We start from the raw sequence: 2,683 nt of genomic DNA, 5'->3' as shown, positions 1-2,683 counted from the left end.
CTCATTCTGTTCTCTGGACCCAGGCTGTACGCCACAGCCTTCTTGCCTCAGCCCTGTGATTTAAATTTGCAGCAGAATCGCAGTACACGTTCAGTGTGGTGCATACTAGATCATAATTTTCGGCCAAGTTGTGCGTCTAATACAGAATTAAGTCATCAGTTGAACAAGACTACTTGGAGTTCATTTTCTGAATCTTTCCCATTCGTTATAGTCTCAGTTTTCTCAAAAGCCCTCTCTAGGCCGGAAACAGTCTTACCATTTTTGTTTCCCGCACCGAAGTCCGGCAGCTAAGAACTCGTGACAAGATTCTAAGAGGCGTATTTCTATTTGGCGCAATCTCGACCCTGCCTCTCTAAATGTGAGTGCGCAGAGGTCGCTTTCCGCCACGAAGCGGCGCTAATCCACCACCTAGGACAGACCCACTAAGTTTTTCACAGGATTTGAAGTTTTGAACTTTTACAAGTGTCAGAAAGGTTAATTCACAAGTTTACAGCAATGCGCTAAGGCGCGAGTGGTGGGTGCTCCAGCCAGGGGCGGGCTGCAGAAGGGGCGCGGTGTCGCTGGGCGCCCCTCCGACCTCTGGGGTCCGCAGTGCGGACTTGGGCTGGGGAAGCCTCAGAGGTGCGTGCGGGGGCGGGTGCCGGCGCCCGGGATAGGTGAGGGCAGAGGTGCGCGCTGCGCGTGGGATCAGCCTGGCGCGGACGGGTGGCTCCGAGGAGCCAGCTCCTTCCTCGCCGCCGCCCCCTCGCCGCGCGGGGCCAGCCCGGCCGCTCCTCCCCTGGGTGGGTCCCTGCTCCTTTTCTGGCAGGGTCTATTTGCATAGAGGAAACTGCCCAAAGTGGCCGCTGTGGAGGAGCTGGCGGCGGCTAAGGGGGCGTGCGCGGCGATCCGCTGCTACCCGGAGGCTAAGCCCGGCGCCCGGCGGACCTCGTGCCTCGGGCTGTCCCGCCTGCTCCTCTCGCACTCAGCCTCTGCCCCAGCTCAGCACCGCCCCCTCGGAAAGTCCACGCGCGACGGACGCGCCATGGGCCCAGGCGAGCGCGCCGGTGGCGGCGGCGACGCGGGGAAGGGCAACGCGGCGGGCGGCGGCGGCGGAGGGCGCTCGGCGACGACGGCCGGGTCCTGGGCGGTGAGCGCGCTGTGCCTGCTGCTCTCCGTGGGCTCGGCGGCTGCCTGCCTGCTGCTGGGTGTCCAGGCGGCCGCGCTACAGGGCCGGGTGGCGGCGCTCGAGGAGGAGCGGGAGCTGCTGAGGCGCGCGGGGCCGCCAGGCGCCCTGGACGCCTGGGCCGAGCCGCACCTGGAGCGCCTGCTGCGGGAGGTGAGCGTCGGGGCGCGTGGCTGGGGCGGGCTTGGGTGTGTCGGGTTGAGGGTGGCGGTACGCTGGGAGCCGGGGGCAGCGTGCAGGTCTCTGGGAGGAGGGTCGCCCGCCGGCTGCGTGCGCTCGGGGCCGTCCCAGAGATGGGCACGTCTGCGCCAAGGCGGAGGCTGGGGGTGCCGGCCCCAAGGGGTTTTGCGGTCTCTGCTCCGGCCTCAGGGTCCCGTGCCAGGCAGGCGGCCGCGGGAAAGGGGAAGGAGAGACTAGGGACTTTGGAGTAACAGACCTAGGGTCAGTCTCCACGGGGTGTGCGCTCGGACACGCCACTTTATCCCCGCCGGCGGCCAGAGTCGGGGATAAAGCTGAGGCTCGTGGGAAGTATCTGGTGACTGTGACCAGTAGCACCTACTGTTCCTAACCAACGCTGGTACACCTGGAGAGGCGGTGGTCACGGCGGAGGGAAGCCTCAGACAGGCCCGGGGGCTGGGCCCCTCTGCTCCAGTGTGTCTCCAGCAGCTCAGGCCCCAAGGCTGAGCCATCACCGTCGTCGAACTGAGGCCTGGGGGATGGGGGTGGGGGCGCCCACATGACTTGGTAAGATGGGGGGAAGGAGAAACAATCGGGGGTGGAGGACCTGGATTCTGGTTTCAGGAGGTGCCATCTGGGGCGTGGGTTCGCAGGACATCCCGAATTTCCCATCCCTTACCTGGGAATCGCGACTTCCACAGCTAACTTGAACGCTCATATGAGGCTCTGTGACACTTCTGAGGGTTAAGATTGCTGCTATGTGTCTTCAAAGAAAGAGCCACCTTTGGGTCCTCAAAGCCCTCACCCAACATGTTGGTCAAAGCCTCCACCTTTTGTGCGGCATGTGCGGCAGTTCCCCTCCCCACAAAACTGGACAGGCCCTGGTGGGCTGGCCAGAGCCTCCCCTGCCGAGCCTTCCTCCTCCTCCTGGGATAAGATGGCTGCCCCAGACCCCAAGGTCACTGTCCAAGGGGGCATCCTCAATTGCTGTGTGAAAACAGGCAGGGTTTCAAGGTGGAGGAGAGGGAGGACTGGCCTGTTCACCCCCAGTTCCCTAGACTGTCCAGCTGGGATCTTTATTAATGTATCCAGCTGTGTTTCCAATGTTGAGTTCCTTTGGACTCCAACGGAAAGTGGGAGAAGATGACTGCGTACCACAGCTCCTTGTTCACCCCACCTGTTTCTTAGTCACTTTAATTTAAGCTAGGATCACATCTCTTCCAGCTGGGTTCTGGGTAAAATTGCTGCTTCATGAAATGATTTCCTATTTTACCCTTGAAAGGGCCTGCAGACTTCAGAACTCTCTCTGAGCCCTGCTGGCAACTCCTGGCGATGGTTTCA

The 2,683-nt window shown here is 61.9% G+C and overlaps 1 protein-coding gene across 1 annotated transcript; it reads left to right on the top strand.

Moving 5' to 3' along the window:
* The first annotated feature begins 943 nt into the window (after nucleotides 1–943).
* On the top strand, nucleotides 944–1,733 carry LOC131383748 (collagen alpha-1(XXIII) chain-like). Its single transcript, XM_058440387.1, has 2 exons — nucleotides 944–1,353; nucleotides 1,535–1,733. Exons 1-2 carry the CDS (start codon nucleotides 1,025–1,027, stop codon nucleotides 1,731–1,733), a joined length of 528 nt encoding a protein of 175 aa, XP_058296370.1. The 5' UTR covers nucleotides 944–1,024.
* The last annotated feature ends 950 nt before the right edge of the window (nucleotides 1,734–2,683 follow it).

This window comes from Hylobates moloch, unplaced genomic scaffold (genome assembly GCF_009828535.3).
Source record: "Hylobates moloch isolate HMO894 unplaced genomic scaffold, HMol_V3 SCAFFOLD_6, whole genome shotgun sequence".
NCBI lineage: Eukaryota > Metazoa > Chordata > Mammalia > Primates > Hylobatidae > Hylobates > Hylobates moloch.
The sequence above is the reverse complement of the archived record's forward strand: the minus strand, read 5'-3'. Positions and strand labels throughout refer to the sequence as shown.